The sequence below is a fragment of the Lupinus angustifolius genome, chromosome LG18 (assembly GCF_001865875.1).
Source record: "Lupinus angustifolius cultivar Tanjil chromosome LG18, LupAngTanjil_v1.0, whole genome shotgun sequence".
NCBI classification, from domain to species: Eukaryota; Viridiplantae; Streptophyta; class Magnoliopsida; order Fabales; family Fabaceae; genus Lupinus; species Lupinus angustifolius.
This window is the reverse complement of record NC_032026.1, coordinates 14198377-14219530: the sequence shown is the minus strand read 5'-3', so window position 1 is coordinate 14219530 and position 21154 is coordinate 14198377. Positions and strand designations below refer to the sequence as shown.

General features: G+C 32.9%; 5 protein-coding genes and 1 non-coding gene across 8 annotated transcripts; 4 read left to right on the top strand and 2 right to left on the bottom strand.

The window, feature by feature from the left end:
• On the top strand, positions 263-4100 carry LOC109333131 (hsp70-Hsp90 organizing protein 1-like). The gene is made up of 7 exons (XM_019568419.1): positions 263-1295; positions 2247-2535; positions 2702-2787; positions 2877-3100; positions 3191-3257; positions 3585-3644; positions 3735-4100. Exons 1-7 carry the CDS (start codon positions 399-401, stop codon positions 3846-3848), a joined length of 1737 nt encoding a protein of 578 aa, XP_019423964.1. The 5' UTR covers positions 263-398; the 3' UTR covers positions 3849-4100.
• Positions 6474-7296, bottom strand: LOC109333432 (probable calcium-binding protein CML13). Its single transcript, XM_019568915.1, has one exon. The coding sequence runs from the start codon at positions 7204-7206 to the stop codon at positions 6763-6765; it is 444 nt and encodes a 147-aa protein (XP_019424460.1). The 5' UTR covers positions 7207-7296; the 3' UTR covers positions 6474-6762.
• Positions 11861-12729, top strand: LOC109332294. The gene is made up of 2 exons (XM_019567236.1): positions 11861-12016; positions 12116-12729. The coding sequence occupies exons 1-2, from the start codon at positions 11957-11959 to the stop codon at positions 12707-12709; spliced, it is 654 nt and encodes a 217-aa protein (XP_019422781.1). The 5' UTR covers positions 11861-11956; the 3' UTR covers positions 12710-12729.
• TRNAK-CUU lies at positions 13777-13849 on the bottom strand. Its single transcript has one exon. It is a non-coding gene; the product is annotated as a tRNA-Lys (tRNA).
• On the top strand, positions 15122-16302 carry LOC109332653. The gene is made up of 2 exons (XM_019567667.1): positions 15122-15547; positions 16014-16302. The coding sequence occupies exons 1-2, from the start codon at positions 15283-15285 to the stop codon at positions 16094-16096; spliced, it is 348 nt and encodes a 115-aa protein (XP_019423212.1). The 5' UTR covers positions 15122-15282; the 3' UTR covers positions 16097-16302.
• On the top strand, positions 18288-20735 carry LOC109332249 (protein cornichon homolog 4-like). 3 transcript variants are annotated; one of them, XM_019567166.1, is made up of 5 exons: positions 18288-18424; positions 19061-19242; positions 20093-20215; positions 20307-20338; positions 20371-20735. In XM_019567166.1, exons 1-4 carry the CDS (start codon positions 18353-18355, stop codon positions 20332-20334), a joined length of 405 nt encoding a protein of 134 aa, XP_019422711.1. In that variant the 5' UTR covers positions 18288-18352; the 3' UTR covers positions 20335-20338; positions 20371-20735. The 3 variants fall into 3 exon arrangements, with proteins under 3 accessions (XP_019422711.1, XP_019422710.1, XP_019422709.1); XM_019567165.1 differs by having other exon boundaries at positions 18289-18424; positions 20307-20343; positions 20415-20735; XM_019567164.1 differs by having other exon boundaries at positions 18290-18424; positions 20307-20735.

The following is a 21154-nucleotide window of genomic DNA, read 5'->3' as shown; positions in this document are numbered from 1 at the left end:
TACAGTTGTTGCCAAACACAAATATGGAAATGAAAATGAGCGTTTGGTTCAAGTGGTACATGTTTGATTCTCTTTAAGTAAGAATCGGGTTCGAGTCTTGTGAATGGAAAAAATAACTATTGGGAGACTTAGCCTCACATACCTGTAGATGTTCCCAGCTCGAACAAGATTGTCTCTAATACAATAATACACATGAGAAACAAAAAAACACAAATATGGAAATGCGTTCAGAACATTCGAGAGACCACAAACCCGAGAAATCTCTAGTGTATCCCACACTCCCTATAACCACTTCACATCTCTCACACTTCCCTTAAAATAAAACCCTTCTCTGTTATTTTGCGTTTCTTCTCATAAAACCAAAACCACACCCTGCGTTCCCCAATTTCGATCCCTCAATGGCCGACGAAGCTAAAGCCAAAGGCAACGCCGCTTTCTCTTCCGGCGATTACGCAACCGCTATCCGCCACTTCTCCGACGCCATCGCTTTATCCCCAACCAACCACGTCCTCTATTCAAATCGATCCGCCGCATACGCTTCCCTTCAAAACTACACCGACGCCTTGACCGACGCCAAGAAGATCGTCGAGCTCAAGCCCGACTGGTCCAAAGGCTATAGCCGCCTCGGCGCCGCTCATATCGGTTTAGGTCAACACAGCGACGCCGTTTCGGCTTATAAGAAAGGTCTCGAAATTGATCCTAACAATGATGCCCTAAAATCCGGATTAGCAGATGCTCAGGCCGTCGCTTCCAGGTCCCGTTCGGGCCCACCGCCATCGGGAAGCCCGTTCGGCGAGGCTTTCTCCGGGCCCGAGATGTGGGCCAAGCTCACTGCTGACTCAGCCACTAGGATTTATCTTCAACAACCTGATTTTGTGAAAATGATGCAGGATATTCAGAAAGATCCGAATAATTTGAACTTGTATTTGAAGGATCAAAGAGTCATGCGAGCTATTGGGGTTTTGCTTAATGTCAAGATTCAAACCGCTAATGATGACTTTGATATTCCTGAAGCTGAGGCTTCTTTGTCTTCTTCTCCGTTGCAATCGGAGAAGAAGAGAGCTGTCGAGCCTGAACCGGAGCCTCAGCCGGAACCTATGGAAGTAGCGGACGAGGAGAAAGAGGTGAAGGAGAGGAAGGTTCAGGCTCAGAAGGAGAAAGAGGATGGTAATGCTGCGTATAAGAAGAAGGATTTCGATACCGCGATTCAGCATTACTCAAAAGCTTTGGAGTTGGATGATGAGGACATTTCATATCTCACTAATCGTGCTGCTGTTTACCTTGAGATGGGAAAGGTATGCTTTTTTCATTTCATTTATAGATTAAGTATATTATTGGTTTGTCATGTATACTATGAAGTATTTGCTACTACTTGTGCTTTCAGATGTTTGCTTACCCAAAATACACACATGATCATATCACTGAAATAGAACTCATTAATTATGCCAAAATATCATGTTTTGTTAGGTAAGTTATTTGGTTCCATATAAAATGAATCAAACTATTATTTCACAATATTCTGGCTTAATTGAGATGCTTTATGGTCTTAAAAAACATTGTAGTTAATGAAACATTATGAAAATTGTATTTGTCTTATGATTATGATTCAATATAAATGTTATATACTCCTAAATGGTGTGCCTAAAATACTATCTTGAGCATAATAAAGTGACATGTGTTAGCTTTCTACCCAAATGAAGTCAGTGTCTTATGGTTAGGACTTAGTAGTATTCTTAGCCTAATTTGATAGGAGTGTATAACATTTTGTCATGATTCAGTTCTTTTTTTTCCTTTCGAGTTATGTTGTACCTGCATACCGGTTTTAGAAATTTTGTCATTTCCAGTATCAGTACTTGTACTGTCAGTGCTCATAATACTACTAGTACACTGGTATTAATGGTTCACATCTTAGGCTATGTTTGGTTGAAGGAATTTAGAGTATAAACAAGGATAGTAGTTGATGTCATATTCACACTTAACATGCCATGATATTGCCATCAATGTCACAGTAGTCTTGTTGCTGAAAGTTGTTTTCTCACTAATGAACTTCGCCAAATTTGCTGATTTTTTTAGCCTGCCTGAGATTTCACGTAGCATCATGTTCCGTTTTTATAGCATGTATTTGATATATCAGACTATGAATTCGTATGAAACAAAAGTTAAGGATATTATATTTTTCTTTGGTAAGGGATATTCTATCTTGTATTTTGCATTATTACAACTATTTTTGACGAATGTTTTTACAGTATGAGGAATGCATTAAAGATTGTGACAAGGCCGTTGAAAGAGGAAGAGAGCTAAGATCAGACTACAAAATGATAGCAAGAGCTTTGACAAGGAAAGGAAATGCCTTAGTCAAATTGGCCAAATCGTCAAAGGATTATGATCCTGCCATTGAAACTTACCAAAAAGCACTTACAGAGCACCGCAATCCAGATACCTTGAAGAAACTGAATGAAGCTGAAAAGGCTAAGAAAGAACTCGAACAACAGGAATATTTTGATCCAAAATTGGCTGATGAGGAGAGAGAAAAAGGTATTATTTCTTAGCCTTTCTCTTTTTCTTTTTTGCTATTGGTTTCTTGTGAGCATTATCTCTATGCTGAGAATAATCTTTGCTTTGTTTCCTTTCTGTGGACACCATCTTTTTCTTAATTTGCGACCAAAGTAACTTTGTATAACTTGAACCATTTGCATAACAGGAAATGAATTCTTCAAGCAGCAGAAGTATCCCGAGGCTATCACGCATTACACAGAGTCCTTAAGAAGAAACCCAAATGATCCAAGGGTAATTATAATCTTTTGAAACTACTGTGATATTTGTTGTGTTTAATGGCAAATGGGGATTCTAATCAATTGGAATACTCCATTTTTCAGACTTACAGCAACAGAGCTGCATGCTACACTAAATTGGGGGCAATGCCTGAAGGTTTAAAGGATGCAGAGAAGTGCATTGAGCTTGATCCTACCTTCGTAAAGGGTTATACGAGGAAAGGTGCAGTACAGTTTTTCATGAAAGAACATGAGAAGGCTTTGGAAACATATAGGGAGGGGTTGAAACATGACCCTGACAACCAAGAGATGCTTGATGGCATTTCAAGGTGTGATTTTGTTCTACTTTGCTGTAATTTGTATAACTCTCCATGGTCACTGCATAACGTGTGTATCTAATCATCTAATATCCATTTCAGATGTGTACAACAAATTAATAAGGCCAGTCGGGGGGATTTAAGTCCTGATGAATTGAAAGAGAGACAGGTATGGCATAGTGTTACACTTGTAATTTTTTTTTGTTTCAATTTTGGAGCTCGGAGTAAAATGATATAGAAATTTGTTTGTTCTATTATTTATAGGAAATTAGACCACAGACAAAAAAAATAGGATCTAAGCTATAAAAAGTCTTGGAAAATTAACTTAGGATGAACTTTAAAGCATAAAATAATTTAATGATTTATTTGAAATAGAAAAAAACTTAATAGGATTAACGTGAAAACATAAAATAACTTTAATTTAAATGTAGTAGTTTTGCTTATTAAGTTTTTTATGTGTTCATTCTACATGCTTCTAAATTTTGTATTTTTGCAGGCCAAGGCAATGCAGGACCCTGAGATACAGAACATTCTCCAAGACCCTGTTATGAGACAGGTTTCTTTTGCCCCTTGATTGAACTTTGATGTGTACTGCACTGGTGTAAAAAGGATGAGATATGCTAATGATAGTTTGGTATGTATGCAGGTATTGGTTGATTTCCAGGAAAATCCCAAGGCTGCACAGGAACATACAAAGAACCTAATGGTGATGAATAAGATCCAAAAGCTGATCAGTGCTGGAATTGTTCAGATGAAATAAATTAATTTTATGGAAGGTGATTGTTCTTGCAAAGAAGCAATTAGACAGTTGTATATGCTAATATGACTTTTAAGTAGATTGGATTGGAAAGGAAATAGTTGGGAAATTGAGTTGTTTTTGTTAAGTCAAAGAATTTGAGAAAATCAAGTGCAGTCTATTTTATTTTTCGCCATTCCTTGATCTCTTCTTGGTCTATCGTGCGTGTAGTTACTTTTCTATAATTATTTTGAACACGATTGTTTGAGGTCTGGTTAAAAAATGTTGGGATATAAACTTAACGTGGATGAATTCGTGGTATTATGGCTGTTATTCTTTAGCTTTTTCTGTAAATTATTTACCTTGCGTGATTCCTCAACTCTACCCTCAATATGATACTCACCCTTATCTCTTGGTCTCATCTCACTCTCACCCTTGCTGATGATACAACCTCCTTTGGGGATGTTTGTTGAATGACCATTCTAGTGAAAAGCTCATGTAGTTGGGTGTTATGAGTTTAGGATATGAAGAACAAGGCTGAAGAAATGAAAATAAAGAATTTGAGTGGTGCTACAATGAAAGATAGCTGATTATTAAAACATATGTCATGATTTTAGTGGCTAGATGAGATAATTTATCTTCTTATGGTAGGATATATTTTATTCTCGTATATTTAAGTTAAAGTAAAAGATGTTTTCATTCATCAAAATGGAAGAAAAATTTATAGACAACGGAGAACCACTCATTTTAAAAAGGGAATTACAATTGTTCAAAAGTGCAAGAAAATTGAAAAGTTATTAGAGCAAACAGCCAAGCCACGTTGTTCCTTTAAAAAGCTTAGCACCATTCTATCCTCCGGGTCATATGAACCTTACATATTCATCCATGATTTTAATAATTTCATACACTATTGTAAAGAGATTTAATCTTTGACTTCTTGGATTAGTCCAGGATTTATTATTCAAATCGGGTATTGTCCACAGTTGGCACATAACATTCTCTCTGCCATATTCTATTCCATTCATTAAAAAACTACTTAAGAGTATTCAAACCCAATAATCGTGTAGCAACATCCTCATATGAATAGAATTCAAACCCAATAATCATGTTTCCCTAATGTTTTGTTTACAGTAAATGAAATAGTTACCAAATGGCCCTTAGTGATCGCAAATGAATAGAGCTTTAGCTCTTTTTATTATAGGATATCTGCAAAGCTATGCAAGGAAGAGGGAAATGCAATTGAAGATTCTCCTCTGATTTATGGCATATTAGTTTTAGCCACTTGAGTGAGAAAGGGCTTACCATCCTTGCCAAACGAAAATCACTTTCTATGAAAGGTACATCTTAAAAGGTGTGCATAGTGTGGGCTTTTGCTTTCAAATCTAAAGACCATATACCCGTGTCTTCACAAATTTTCAAGCAAGTGTTGAAAGAGAAAGAAAAGAAAGTTAAAGTGTGTTCGAGAAGATAATGATGGTGAATGTTGGGGTTCACTTAAAGAGTGTTGCAGGAAACATGCAATCGGGCTTGAGAAGACAGTTATTATAAGGAGCAACACAGGGGCTTCAAGGTCAAAGGAAAAGAATAGCTCGTGTGTACAAATTGAACAAGAGTTTGTATGAGCTTAACCAAGCATCAAGACATTGGTACAAGAAGTTCAGTTCTTTTAGGGAATCATGCCTAGTCAGACCTAATGAATAAGAACACAATCCCACATGCAAAAGCTCGAATATACACACTACATTTGACTTATTTACTGCTCAGTACCCCAGTTATAATCTTTATTTTTCCCATCCCCATCTAGCTGATAACATTCATTCCATATTCTTACATCATCAGAATTGTTTATGCCACTTTGGGGCTAACTTAAAATTTGCAATAATCACTGCAAATATGGGAATCTTTATATCAGACTAACCGTTCATTGATCATCTCCCCAAAGCTTGATACAGAAGAAAATGACTTCTGCTTCCTAACCTGAACTCAAAGAGTTGTATATAAATACTTATTCCGAAAGGTGCCTAGAGATAGATCATTAATCATATAAGGAACCAATGTCTAAATTTCATGTTCAGATCTTGAATAATAAATGCGGAGAGAGATGCAAAATATCATGTATATTGTAGCAACATTTATCTTTCTAATCCTCCTATTGAAAATACTGCTCAAATGGTAGAGCATTGGCTTTGCCTGCAAGAGGCATGGGGTTCCATCCCTTGCATATTCTATAGCTTTTACAATTCACATCCAACTTCTATTGAACTATCAGTAATATATGCAGCTGTTGTGAGTACCAATTCCAAAGAGACAGTATTTCCTAAATAAAATCTTACCATAGTAATGTCCAAACCAAAGTAACATTTCTATATTGAATCATACTTATTTCTCTCTTCTTTCAACAATTCAACAATAAAAGTCTGAGACATCACGAAGCAAATGGAGAAATGCTTGACAAAGCACTCTTGAATCATGATGTTTTGAAGTTAAGACATCATTCAGATAGTTACGCAGCGAGTGGAAACCCACAATCACATGCATGAGGAGATTTGCATCGTGTATTGATTCTATAATTTAATAAGATTGCATCACCCTCCTTTCCTTCCTCATTCATTCTACTTCACAGAAAATTAAAATACAAGTTTGACAAAAAAATTAAAACAAGGAACATATGATTATATAAACATATTCTCCAAATCATGACCGGGTCTATTTCATCAAGCACGCAAAAAGAAAACAAATAGGGCGAATTGAATTGCCACCGTTCCCTAAAATCACCCACACTTAGCTACATAACACAACACATTCAGTTAAAATTAAAATTGAGCATAACTAGGTTAATTGATTGATCCACTGACGAAGCAAACCAAGCATTACAAGATTAAACAGAAGCAATACCGGAAAGAACGCATTTAAACCGATTCAATATCATTGATCTGTTTTACTTAGCGACCATTCGGGCGATGAAATCCTCGTAACGGATCTTGCCATCGGAGCCAACATCAACTTCCCTGATCCACTCATCGAACTCAGCAGGCTCGAGCTTCTCGCCGATGCTGGTGAGAATGTGACGGAGCTCCGTCACGGAGATGAAGCCGGAGGACTCCTTGTCCAGAACCTTGAATGCATCACGGAGCTGGCGATCGAAGGGCTCAGGTTTCATGTGCTTCGCCATTAGGTCTAGAAATCGGGGGAAATCGAAGGGGGCGGTAAGATTCTCTTCGGCGGCGATGGCTTTGAGTTGAGCTTGGGTAGGGTTGCCGCCGAGAGAGCGCATAAGGATTCCGAGCTCCGATGGAGCGATCTTACCGTCACCGTCGGTGTCGAAGAGAGTGAAAGCTTCCTTCATTGAAGAAACTTGGTCATCGCTAAGATCCTTACCCATATTTTCGGGTTATCGGTTTGGAATTTTTCTTCTTCTTTTCTGTGAAAAATGAATTATCGCCTCCCTCTTATTCACTCTGATCAGATCTCAGACTATGATTGATAATGCTCTCTTTTGCGCTATCTTTACGTTTTTAATTATTCACCCTAGTTAACGACGTCGTTCACATCAAATGGAAAAACCTTCTTGGGCCAGCCCAACATGATTTAAAAAATTGGAGGAAAAAATGATGGCGAGTGATGGGATGGGAATCACCGGTAACAACGTGTCTTATTGTTCATCTCAAACTAATCATATATTAACATATATATAAAAGAAAATTTAAAGAAAAAAGTACCACTATGATTAGCTTAGGACATGAAGTGAGATATCGTTTGAGACATGTGTAGGGATGGCAAAAAACTCGGACCCGTGGGTACTCCGGGTAAAACCCATACGGGCACGGGTACATGTCACAAATGGGTACTCACAAGTTTTAAAAATGGGTTTTTAAAAATACATGTAGAACATACGGGCGAGTATGAGTATTATGGTATCCGTACCCACTTGTATGGGTGTTCAAATCTAGATCGATCTAACAATAAAATCGAAAAATGATCCAAAATAGACCGAAATTGCAAAAACTGAATGCATTGGAATCGTGTTGAACTTATTTTTTAAAGATCGATTGGTGCGGTCCGAACTTTGGTTTCACCTCTTGAATCCAAACCGGACCAAAATAATATGTAAATTTTAAGTGTCTTCCAAACTTATTCTTATATCTCAACTCCAAAATTGTATGTATATTTTATTTGTTATATTCTATAACACATACTTATATACATGATGCTATATTTTTTGATACACTTTTTTGGAACTTAAACCAATCTCACAACCAAATAAAGAGGATTCAAGTGTTATTCTGATTAGGTGTTTTATGTGAATTTTATTGTTATGAAAGTATTATTATTATTAATCATCGGTGGAACACCATATCTGTTAAAATTACGTTGCAAGTACTCATATTATTGTTATTGATATCTTGTTATTTTGTTGTCTTGTTGTTGTTGTTACTATTTTTTTTTACTTTTATTATTATTGTCTTACTATTTATTACTATTTTATGATGTTATTTACTTATACTATAGTTGCGCACATTTTAACGTTGTTGAACACTATTTTCATTGTTGGTTTATGCTTAATATTTAGTCATTTTTATGAGTTTTGAATGTAAGTGCAATTTCAATATTTTATAAAATAAAAAACCGATTCAAACCGAACCGAAACCGCATATTATATTTGGATCGGATTGGATCAGACATCTTAATATAAACATAGCAGATCGGTCTAGACCGCATGTTAATTACGTGTTTGAATATGATCATTTTTTGCCTAAAAACTGATCCAAATGGACCGCTTACACCCCATACAGGCACGAATACATGTCACAAATGGGTACTCGCGAGTTTTAAAAATTGGTTTTTAAAAATACATGTAGTACATATAGACGAGTATGTGTATTATGGTAGCCGTACCCACTTGTATCCGTTATGTATATGATTATTATATTATTTTTAATTAAAATAAAAAATACACTATCATAAAATTCATTACACTATGTACATCTTTTCTTTTTACTTTGTTTACATCTTTTTACCTTGCTTACGTCTTTTGTTTAATGGTAAAACACCCTACAAATATTATTACATATGTACAAATATACATGTCTTGCAAAGAAAAGTATATACTTTTTCTGAAGTAAATGAGAATAATAAATCACAAAAAATAGAAAACTTCCGTAAATTTAGCATTTTTGTCAAATATTCATTCAAAATATACATAAATAATTAAATTTCATCTCATTTAAAACATAATAGAAGAATGAAATTAGAAATTCAATAAAAATAAAAGAATTCCGCGGGTACCCATTTTGCCTGCAGGTACACATAAATACCCACGAAAAATTCGCACGCAGATACCCTATGGGTACAGGAGAGTATAAGTATTGCTCTCCTATTTCGAAAGGGCAGCGGATAACTACTACCCGTGCTCGTTGTCATCCCTAGACATGGGATCTCTATCCGAGTGATGCATGAATAAAGATCACTTATCCCAAAATATGTCTCACTTATATGTCCCCACCTATTAAAAATTAACACATAAATAAATAAATAATGTTATTATTTAATGGATGACTAAAGGGTTTGAGAGAGAGCATCGGGAACATCTAGAATTGAAAATAATGAGCGATGCTGCATTTATTCTCCTTCTCCTACGAACAACATAAACAAAAATAGTACGGAGCAGGATCATATTGTATGTCACTTTTTCTTTTGGTGTTAACGAACAATATTCCATCACATTATGCTGCAAAACTGACGAAATTGAATTTGCAAAGGGGTGGAACTTATTATCCTCTCACAAACAGATAGAAACTTGTTAGGCAGAGGTTTCTGTTGGATTAGGCATTGAGAAATTGTCCATATGCAATGAACTAAGACTCAATTATACATTGCTATAAACATATTAACAAATAAATAAAAGTAGTTCAACTCTCCAATTTATAAAAACTAGAGTCGGTCACTCACATTTTGTAATTTTTCTAATATAGAATGCAATATATAAACTTAATAGAGAGTGATAATTTAGAATATAATATATGGTAGTTGATATGATATACATAAAAATTATGTGAATTTCTCATTTTATGCTCTAATAATCATTAATATATTTTTTATGATATTGTTTGTTTTACTTGAGAAAGAGAGAATATAGAAATAAGAGAATGTATGAAAGATTAATGATATATTAATATAAAAAGTGAAAACAATGAAGTTATTAATAATACAAAAAAATAAGTTTGAAATATAAAAAATATGTCATGGTGATGATTATATATTGTTTTGTCATTGTTAATAGTATAGATATCAACATTTCAAAAATTATTATTTTATTAATTAGTATGAAAAAATGAAAGGTTTATTAAAAAAATGTAATTGCAAAAATATATATTTAATGTATATTATTTAATATTACCCATATAAGGCAAATAAATTTTCTTATGTGGTGACGTTAATTAACATCTGGACGTGTAGGTGGTTGTTGTTGCTAGCTTTGTGGCGTAACTAACTGACGGTGACTGTGGCGTGGCGTATTGTCTCTTCTGTAACCTACCAACCTTAATCAGCTACTACTATTTGACATGTCTCACTAAATGTTTCCATTAATTGAGAAGAAAAAAGCATGTTGGATGAATTATTAAAGAAAGATGGTAGATTTTTATATTATTTAATATTTGATAAGGTGAAAGGAAAAAGAAAGAGAAGAAATAAATGACATTATGTTTTAAAAAATAAGATATACATTTTCAATCAAAGAAAGTATTTGCTTTTAAAATGAATGGTTTTTAAAGGTTGTATTAGTTATTTCACACCATTCAACTCTCTTTATTCAACTTTCTCTTCAAATCAGATGAGAACGAATTTTTGTGAATTGCTCTTCCGTTTTATCCTCTCCTCTATTTTTAACCAAATAAGTGAAAAACACACTTTTATACTATTTTTCTCCTCTCATCTTCTTTTCTTTCTTTCTGTCTAGAAACACATGAAGGTTAAAATTGCCCCTTGCCACTTTTGAATGTAGTAGCATTACAACTCCATAAGTAATATTAAGACGAAAGAGAAATTTTATATTAAAAACATATATTTTCAAAATTTGAAAATTGTTGAAATTAATTTGTTAAGATTGATTTTCATTTTTTCCTATTTAAAAATGTATATTTGTTAATATAATTCTTAAATTAATAATTTCATACTATTTTGTTAAAAAGTGATTTTACATTAAAATCAAATCAAAATTATAGTAGATAGTAATGAACGGGAGAATGTTTGATATTTAGTGGTACTTGGATATTTCTAGATATTTTGTGCAACAGTCAATCACCACTCAGAAATTGCTTGCCCCACAAGGCTAAGTTGCATTTGCAACTACGACTAAAATTGTCCGCCACTAAAATCCAAAACCAGTAATAGATCGAGAGATGATCCAATACTACATAAGATTCTGATACGAGAATTTAAAAAAAATTAATGGTTTAAATTTTAAAATACTTTTACACAAAACTTATTATAAATAATGAAATAAATATAATCTCATATTCTAATATTTGACTCTCCTGTATAGGAGAGGATCCCAATCCATTTTAAAGTTAGGTCCTGGTCTTCTATTTTACTGCAATGAAAAGCAGAAAAAACAACCATAAGATTATAGATTTTCGTAAGTCACGTGTGTCATGAGATGATATCTTACTTATTGCTGTAAATTTTATACATAACCTATCACATTTATTACTCAAATTTTATAATAACAATTAATGACATTAATATATTTTTATATAAATTCTAATATATTAAATAATACTATACAGTTCCTATCTGAGTCATAAGTAATTCTTATTTTCAAATAAGGCATAGTATTGTATAATTTGTTGGGGCGTTGACAAAGAAAGCACCCAGAAAATAAGATGTGGAATTAACAAATGCAGTTACACATCTTGTCTTAAAAGTTAAAGGTCACCGCTATCGTAATCCAACACGTTACTCTGGTGCAGGATGAAGAAAAGAAGTGTAAACTGTCCTTATCTCTAGAGTCTATAGTCAAAAGTATACACGCTCACCCCATAAATATAGTTCAAACCTGAAACCCTCTTCCATACCAGAAACTAACCAACATAAGGTTCTACCAAAATTTCATTACCCAACACAAGAAAAAAATGAAGCTAGCTTGGTCTGCAGAGAGAGCATCTAAGGCATACATACACACCGTTCAATCTGTAAGAATATTTTATATACTTACCCATTAATAGTTTATTCGATGTTATGTTTCACTTCCAATTCATTAGTATTTAACTTTTTTCTTTCATATTATGCAGTGCCAGAATTTTCATGAATCTGGGGTGGCGGAGATGATTTCAGCCATGGCTGCAGGGTGGAACACAAAACTAATAGCTGAGACATGGTCACAAGGTGGAGTTATATCCACAAGCATGGGTTTATCTATAGCGAAACACTACACAGGTGGAAGACACGTTTGTATAGTTCCTGATGAAAGGTCAAGATCAGAGTACAGTTCAAGAATGATTGAAACAGGCATGTCCCCAGAAATCATGGTGGGTGAAGCAGATGAAGTGATGAATGATTTAGTAGGTATAGATTTTTTAGTAGTTGATTCTAGGCGCAAGGATTATCATAGAGTGTTGAGGTTGGCTAAGTTAAGCAACAAGGGTGCTGTGCTTGTGTGTAAGAATGTTTCCTCTAAACCTGATTCTAGTTCCAGTTTCATGTGGAGGAGTGTTTTAGGACAAGGATCTTCACATAAACTTGTTCGGTCGGTGTTTCTTCCTGTTGGGAAGGGAATTGAAATGGCACATGTTTCTCCTACTGGGGTAAATAATTTAGTTAAGGGTAAGAGATGGGTGAGGCATGTTGATCAACGTTCAGGGGATGTTCATTTCATTCGAACGTGAATCGTAATTCATTTCACTTGTCTAGTGCCTAACCCAACTTCCCCTTTTGTAAATATCTGGTCAGTGAGGTTGTCAGATATATGATCTATATATATTGTATCCTAAATTTTATCTTAGACTAATTAAAAATATATTAACATTTTTATTTTTGATATGAGATAAAATTTAGGATATTGTTTAGATAACAAATCTTTATTATAAATTATAATATTATGACAACAATCATTCTATTGGTTTGCTTATTTATTTATAACAGAAATCAACGTTGGTGGCTCCTCTTATTAAATTCCCCATATTTTGCAATTAACAATGGCGGCGCCGTTGTTAATTATAAATAAATATACTCTAATTATTACCTGGTGGGATTTTTGTATTATGTTATTTAATACTCCGGGATAAAAGTTCCGAAAATTTCAGATAGAATGAGTAATATATTTTTATGAGAATTTCTTTTTATATTAACAATATAAAAGTTTTTTATATTGACGTTAATGTCATCTACAATTCATTCTTATTAACCAGTCTTAGTCTCAAATCCAGATATTTGATTAAACCAACTACTCCAAGTGGGAAGGGAGGAACCGAGAATTGAGATAACCATGGTTCACCTGTGTCTACTCTTAAATAGAAGTGTAGTAAATATAGGTTTGGAATTCACTATCAAAAATACCAAAAATGAATAAGGAAAGTGAATGACGTTGAGGAATTGGTCTAGTATTTATGGACCATGTTAACTCTAAACCTATGATTACCAATGGATCCACAACCACATGTATGGGCAAAAATTGAAACTGATATTTCTAATGATGCTTTAAAAAAGAAAGCTATAATAAAGTCAGTGACACAATGAGAAAACTCATTTCTAATTTCCATGACTTCATAAAACTAGTTTAAGAAAAAAACAGGAAGGGCCAATAATTCCTGCAAACTTTACCTAAGTTATATTGTACCATTTGGACCCAGAAACAGAGTTATACTGCATCAGGCCTTCCTTAATTTTTTGGTTGAGGTCACATAACTAAAAAGCCCACGAAGGTTAGTCCTTGAAAAAAGTAGTAGAACTAAAACGCCCACCGTGGGGCTCGAACCCACGACCACAAGGTTAAGAGCCTTGCGCTCTACCAACTGAGCTAGACGGGCCTATATAGTATTGCTCGGACAACATTGATATTTATATATCTATCCATGAAAACCGAAGAATTAAAATAACGACTAACCCTTCCATTTAAACAGTTTGATATATGCTATTGCTATAGTCATTGGAATTTAGTGAGTCTACTCTCAGAGAGATAACTGTTGTGTAAAAGTAAAGAAAAACAACACATATTAATATTTATATCGTTTTTATTTAAAATAATATTACAATTTTATCTTTAAAATATAAAGAAAATAGTTATTTATCTCTCTATTTCTTGAGATGAGTTCCACTCATTAGGATTGTAAAAAAATTTCATTTTAATTTCGCTTAAAAGTAAATTATGATATCATCTCCAGAATGACACAATAATTCCTGAGAGTTGCACACTGTATTTTATTTTACTCTATTTTAAGGATTAAATCATCAAACTAGTATTTTAGCCATGCAATACCCGATTAATATTCTTAATATATTCATATTTATTAAATATTTTTCATTGTACGTGTGAAAAGAAATATTAATTTCAAGTTGTTACTTTAAATTTAATATTCTGATAAAAATAAAAAAAATTATAATTTAAATATATCCAATAAAAATATAATACACAATTTATCAAATACAATAAAAAACATTCTAATTATACAAATGAGATATATAAAAATTAAATATTTAGTTGTATAAAATAAAAATATGGGTCGGCAAATATGAAGTACATGTCAATACACTATTAAAAAACATGTATGTATGACTTTTATATAATCATTTATGTTTAATTAACATTTACTCGTAAATAAAAATAATGTAAGTGAATGATAACCGTATGTATTGACAGTGTATAAATATTTATATTAAGAAAATATTGATTTTTTTTAATGTCAGCACCAAAAAAAAAAGTTTGTCTAACCGCGCACTTTAAAGTGGTTTAATTCCTTCAAACCGATTTTCAGCAATTTAAATATAAGTCGATTAATTGAGCAAAAAAGTTCGTCCAATCAACACAGTTGATATTTATATTTTGATTTGAAAATTTTAATAATGATAGTAATAATATCCACACACAAAATGACAAATGCAACTTAGTAAAAGCAATCATTATTAAAGAAGAAAGTTTGTGAGAGGCATGTTAATTATGATGTAGAATAATTTGTAATAGAATTAATCATTTACCTAATAATAATTTTTGGGATAAGAAGAAATAACGTGCCATGTTTATCCATGATTCAGGTTTCTCTCATGCTCAAAAATATAACTCACTCTGAAAAGGAAAGTTAAAACTATTGCAGTTTCCAAGAAGCTTCGCTTTACCATTGAAGCCCCACCAGAAGGGTTTATATACTATTCATTTCATAATTCATATCCATTTCATTTTCCAATAACCTCAGTTACTTGCATCTCCTCTTTCACATGCAAGCAAATATATCCCTTCCAAAAACCAATGGGTGGATTTGTCTCCACTCCTAGTACACTACAACAACCCATAGAAACAACTAATGACTCTCTTCGCCCATCAAAACTATTATTCAATGTCACTATCCACAACAGCTTGGGAACAATTAAGGTTTTGATGTTACCTGAAGACAACGTTAGAGATTTGATAAAGGCTGTGTTGGTAATTTATGATAAGGGAAAGAGAAGGCCTCTCTTGAGAGACACTGATCCAAATTGCTATCACCTTCACTACTCACCTTACAGTCTCCAAAGTAATTAATTGTCTTCCTTTCTCTATTATTTTCACCTCAAAGTTTCCCTTTTTTGCTTTTCATTTATCCAATATTTTAGGAATTGATGTAGTTTAGTCTAGTATTTTATATAGCAATAAATGTCACTCTCATATTGTGATTTGTTGAAAAAATATATTTTATGAGACAAAAGATACGCTATCTATTTAATCATACCACATATTTAGCATTTTGAGGACTATCATCTATGATCTATGTGATGATTGTATTAATTTCTACTTGGTAATGGATTAATAAATAGTAGTTCCTTGCATTCCCTCCAAGAGAAAAATTCATGCTAAGATGAACTAGAGAACCAATAAAATCTACAATACCAAAAATCATAAATACAATTGTCTTAAAATGTGAGGTGTGGCGTGTTGTATGTAACTAGTTTACGGAACATGAGTACTTGAGTGTAACTCCTCCAACTATTGTGGTGGTGCAGGTTTAAAGCCAAATGAGAAGTTAAAGAACTTGGGGTCAAGGAATTTCTTCCTCTGCTTGAAGCCTCGCATCTCTTCTAGCTAGGCAGCGTATGGCAGATTTTGCACTTATTATATGGTGATTTCCACCCATCTTTATTATTTCAATGCACATTTGCCAATGGAGGATTTGATTGCCAAATTGTGTATACATTGTTGTGGTAATGCATATTTCAATGCTATTGTTGCAAAACATGTCTTGATTTTGGATGTATTCTATCTATATGAGAATGAGACTTTTGTTTGAGAGGTGACGATCTTTATATTATTAGAAAATAAAGATTTGTGTTTGATTATTTTTCTCTTTTTTTACATTAGGTTTACATAAAATAATGTATAATATTTTACTTCAACCCATTTACATCCGTTCAAACTTTAACTTGTATTGTTGTTATTTGGAGATATAAGTGATTGCACAATATTCATGTCATTAGGCAACACATTAGTATTTTGCCTGGTTCTATTAGATTATATGTACCTTGAAAAATTATTATGTGCTCCCTCTTTCAGATGGATTCTAAAAGTGTGGTTCTCTTGTTATCATTTTTGCCTCTCCCAACCTTCCACTGTGAAGTACAAAAGTGTTTGAAGTTGAACTGGAACATCACTAATTCTCTATGCCACACCTACCGAGAAGTTAATAGTTACACAAATGAAGTAATGGTCAGAATAAGAGGAAAGAAAAGAAAATATCATTTTCCATTATTTGGTTTCAACACAAAATAAGAGGGAAAGAAAAAATATGCATGGGTCTACAAAAAACTTTTTTTCCCTACTTTGTGAAGAAAATGGAGAAAGGAAAGAAAACCAGGAAAAATTACAAATTTATCCTTCTACCATTAGTTAATTAAAAAAACTCACAAATATTTATATTTAATAAACTTATTATTTATATTTAATTCTATGTGAAATTAGTTTACTTAATTAATTAATTCCATTGGTCATGAACTCACATAAATAATAATCATGTATGTCAATAAAAAAGAAGTGAAAATAAAAAACATAATTTCTTAAAATTAAGAATAAAATAATAAATAATAAATAAATTAAAAATACAAAACGAAATGTGCAAAAGTGGGATGATTACAAATATAAAAGTAGTAACCAAATATGAGTTATGGTTTCTTTAGATGCATTAATAAGAATAAAATATAGAATATTAATGATTTTCATAGGATTTTATAATAAAAAATTGTTATATTAAATTTTATAGTTTATATATTATACAAAAATTGTTACATTAAGTTAATATAAAAAATTATTTATTTATGTAATTTGTAACAACAAAATATAATTTTGAAAACTAGAAATGCTACATAATTTTTTATATATAAAAGTAACAATGACATTTATGTTATTTTTGTTAAGTTATGTATAAATATTTTTCCCTTTTTACTTTCCTTCTATTTTCAATCATACTAAACAACAGAATTATCATCTCATTTTTTTACCTTTTTTCTTTCCTTCCACTTTCTTTCTATTTTCTCTCATTGATCAAACATAGTGTTAGTTTTAATGATTTTTATTTAGATTCAATTCACTTATTCACCATTTTTTGTTTCCTCTTATTTGTGAGGATACTTATGGAGTTATGAGATCCCCAAAATTGGTTTTCTTTTTTGTGTGGCTTAGTCTCGTTTTTTATGGAAAACAATTATATATCAAGAAAAAAAAACCAAAGAAAGAAGCGCACGGTCAAACTCTTCTTAACATTTTTTTACAATATTTGAATTCTAAAATTCAACCCAATATTTGATTAAGAGATCTAAACTCCTTCATTATGATACAAAATTTGCAATACTATTTAAAATAATAAATCTCCATTCGAGAAATTTGAGAGATATATTTTCTTCTTTTTAATCTATTTTTCTCTTCTTAGTTTCAAATAAATTATTTATGTTAACTAACACGCTAAATAATTTCTTGAACAAGATAAAATTATAATTCAACTCAAACATTAGGACTGCTATGAAATCAACCATTTATAAATGTGCCCAACCCATCTAAATATCTATTCTACAAAACACAAATACAAGGGGCCCAAGTTGAGTTTGTTATAATTGTTTCTAATCAATTTGAGGAAGGGTATTATTCAATTGTTGGTATGTATTATACGTATGTACATACATATACATGTACGTAGAATGGTAGATGTAAGGCGTGGCGTAGATATCTAAAGCAAGGCGTGCGTGGTCGGCACGTGCTGAAAACAATGTGGTGGGAATCGTATAGTAATATAAATTGAAGTTGAAAAAAGTTGAAAGGAGAAAGAGGAAAAGAAATTAGGAGGAAGAAGAAGAAGATGGGTGATCTTTTTGCGTGGCTCATCTCCTTCTTCCTCCTTATTGCATTACTCGTCCTCGTTACTTACCAGGTAATTTAATTCGATACAATTCATTTCCTTCTTTTTAATGTTACATTTAAGGGTTTCATGTAATTATTGCTATCAATTTCATTACAGGGTGGACCAAAATATAATCATTGCATCTATAATTCAATTCATTTACATTTCAACTTTGTTGTAAACTTTTAGGTTGTAAGATTTTATGAAAGGTAGTTTTTTTATATTAAAAAAATTAAATAAGTAACGGGAATTGATGGGGAAAAGTCATTTCTAACAGTTGTTATGCTTGTGTCGTTGAGTTTTCTGAAAACTGTTTATTTGTAAAGAATTGGTGAATTTCAGCTTCTCAAAAAAATGCTTTTGCCAAAATCAATTATGGAGAAACTTTTTGCTGTTGTTGAAATTCCTAAACAAGTGTCCTTAAATTGCATAAGATGCTGTTTATCATGATTTTTGGAAGTGGTCTATATACTGGAATGTGGAAAGGTAAGGATTTCGGATTTAGAGTTTCGTTTATCCTTAGACCCTATGATGATATTATGTTACATCCATATCATTGTCATTGGTTTCTTTTCAAGGAGTTTTATGATGCACTTGGTTGCTTTTATCACATTAGTATCATCTAACATTCTAACATATGCTATCATTGTTCAAAATTTGTTCCAGCTAATGTGCCTGGCTGATCTTGAATTTGATTATATAAATCCTTATGACTCCTCAACCCGAATAAACATGGTGGTTTTGCCTGAGTTTATTATACAAGGTGTCCTATGCTGCTTCTACCTTGTTACAGGGCATTGGCTTATGTCACTCTTTGCTGCTCCTTACCTCTACTTCAATGTGCAATTGTAAGTTTTCTACAAAATTTTCTAATACGCTAGGTAATTTGTTCATTCTTAGCGATACAAAATTACAGGTTATCGAATATTTCTCCAAGTTGAAATAATCCATGTATGCACACTACCTAGAGATTGGTAGGTTGTTTTATATTTTCGGTCTTTGCATATTTCAGCACTGCCATAATGTGAGTACCTAGTAAACAAGTAACTAGTTGGTGATGCATCAATCTGGTCAATCTAATAGCAGTAACCTATATTTTGGTTTATGCAATATCCATGGAGTTGCTAATCAAGCTACATTTCTTATGCTGGTTGATAAATATTATATTATTTGAGAAACCTCATTAAGGGGAAAATGTGTTTGTAGTTTTGGGCGAGGGATTAAGGGAAGCAAGTTTGAATTTGAAGTTCTACGCTATCTTCACATTCTTGTGCATTTTAGTTTTTGTGTAGGAATGTTTAGACAATTGAACCAAACTAATTTTATGTACTTTTACTTATATTCAAGCTTTTTTCCAGTTTTTTACATTGTATAATTTGGTTTGAAAGAGGGTGAGCCTCAACGGAATGGTAAGGTTGCTTGCTTGTGATATGGAGGTCGAGGGTCCAAATCCTGGAAACAACTTTTTCGCTTATATGGATAGAGCTACATACGTGTACCCTCCTGAGACTCTTTAAGTGGGAGCCTCGTGCATCAGACCACCTTTTTTTTTATAATTTAGTTTGACTTCATTAATTTTTCTTTGGTTGGTTATGTTTATGTTTTTTTTTGCAATAACAATGTTTGATATCTAAATGTACTAGAGTGTATGTAATCTGGTCATGCTAATTACCTGCTTTATTCTATTCCTTTGATCAGATATAGACAAGGAAAGCATTTAGTTGATGTTACTGAGATATTCAACCTGCTTTCCTGGGAAAAGAAGCAACGGCTTGTCAAACTCTTCTATCTTACTTTTACCCTTTTCATCTCTGTATTTTGGTACGTGACTCTAAAACGGCCTTATTTTCTGTCAATTTTACGGTTTTGTGAAGAATGAAGATTTTGTTCTAAAATGTTCATTCTGCTGCAGGATGATCTACACATCAATGGATGATTAATTGGAGTTGTTTGCTTGTTTTGCGGAGCGCTTACTCAAAACAACCAGTGCAGCAAACTTTCAGACCTTTGTGGAGAGCAGTTTATTACTCCCCATATGTGACACTATCACGGACAACCGTGTATTTATTGGGGTGAGTTGCAGGCTTGTTTTGATTGTTGGGCTACGAGATATATACGTCAATACACTGCAAGCAGCAGCACAGCTTGTATGTTTATGCTTGTTTAATTCATGACTTCATCCATATTTTCAAATGGCATTAGTAGGAAGTAGTGGCGAGTGCTGACAGGTAACAGGTTTAGATAGTTGCTTGTATGCATGCCAATGTTCCAAAAGAACAATGTATGAGTAATCTATTCAATGTTGATTCATTTCTTTAATAGAATAATGTGGTTTTTTCTCCTTATTTTTTGGTTTTTGGGTGTACTAACACAACCATAGACATGAACCATTACCATTGGGTTTGTATTGCTTTATCTCATTTGTACCATATCACACAAATTATTTGGTTCTTCCACATTGTGGGACATTCATGTCCTTCAGCACAGAGACATCATAGTAGTGCTTGTGGTGTTTGTGGCTTTCCTTCTTGAGCAGACTTTCTTCAACTTAATTTTAGTTCTTCTCTTACTTTTATCCGTTGTATTTGTGCCTGTTATGATTTGTTTGCACTTGCGACTTAATCGCGTAGTTTATGGGGTAAGATAAATTTTATAGTAATTTTATATAAGCAAGTTCATTTTAGAGCCTTTTCAGTCAATTAAGAGAATTGTGGGAAGGAAATCTTGCACTCCAGCTAAAAATTTTCGTGCCTTCCTTAT